General features: G+C 45.3%; 1 protein-coding gene across 1 annotated transcript in view; it reads left to right on the top strand.

Annotated features, from left to right (window-relative positions):
• The window catches only part of LOC111649851 (protein-lysine 6-oxidase-like), a 15,325-nt gene extending 14,688 nt beyond the window's left edge, over positions 1 to 637 (top strand). Inside the window, exons 2-3 of the mRNA XM_087172109.1 lie at positions 120 to 285; positions 355 to 637. Of these exons, the coding sequence (XP_087028235.1) occupies positions 120 to 285; positions 355 to 622 (434 nt within the window). The 3' untranslated portion in view covers positions 623 to 637. The remainder of the gene's footprint in view (positions 1 to 119; positions 286 to 354) is intronic.
• Positions 638 to 928: the final 291 nt, after the last annotated feature.

Genomic DNA, 928 nt, shown 5'->3' with positions numbered 1-928 from the left:
TGTTCAATCACAACACGTGTAGGAAAATATCATGCAGGGTCAAAGCGTGCTGCGTTCACATACACTGCTGGGAACTCTGTAAGTTTGTGCTTTGCTTAAAATATGAATATTAAACGTTCTAACTCTGACCTCCGGTTGTTTGTTCTCCTCCAGTTCCTCTGCTCATTCTCAGGATTATGACACCAGGGTTCTGCTGAGGTTCCCTCAGAGGGTGAAGAACCAGGGAACGGCCGACTTCCTGCCCAGCAAACCCCGATACGCCTGGGAGTGGCACAGCTGTCACAAGTAGGTAGCGAGTTAAAGCTAACGTTAGCATGTTAGCACCGATGACCTGACCTCGCCGCTCTCTCTCAGTCACTTCCACAGCATGGACGAGTTCAGCCTGTACGAGCTGCTGGACGCCCGGACCCAGAGCCAGGTCGCCGAGGGTCACAAGGCCAGCTTCTGTCTGGAGGACACTTCCTGTGACCCGGGATACTACCGCCGCTTCGCCTGCACCTCACACACTCAGGTACCAACACACACCACCGTCTACGCCACATGTGACCTGAAGCAGAGCGATTACCGGACAGCAACGAGAACAGACGCCGTTTACAGATTCATCTGTACATGTAACACTTGATATGAGGAACAAACAAGGGAGCAAGGAAAGGAGCCGAAAACAAGGATGGAAGGAAGTAGGATAGAGGACAGTGAGGAAGGACAGACAGAAAGGAATAAAACACGTTTCCATATCTTTGTGTTTTGTATCAAATATAATATGATATAATAATATTATCACAACATAAATATCAAGGATACGTCTTTTATTATATCGTATTTAATATTATTGTTGATATTTGCATATTATTGTATAATCATTAATCAACCATCTGTCAATGTTAAAATAAAGGTTTGTGATCTGTCCAGACAATTACATTTGAATTTG

The sequence above is a fragment of the Seriola lalandi genome, unplaced genomic scaffold (genome assembly GCF_002814215.2).
Source record: "Seriola lalandi dorsalis isolate HSWRI2012SDOR001 ecotype SW California unplaced genomic scaffold, Sedor1 jcf7180002052049, whole genome shotgun sequence".
Taxonomy (NCBI): domain Eukaryota; kingdom Metazoa; phylum Chordata; class Actinopteri; order Carangiformes; family Carangidae; genus Seriola; species Seriola lalandi.
Note: the sequence above shows the minus strand (reverse complement) of the source record. Positions and strands in the feature narration are given on the sequence as shown.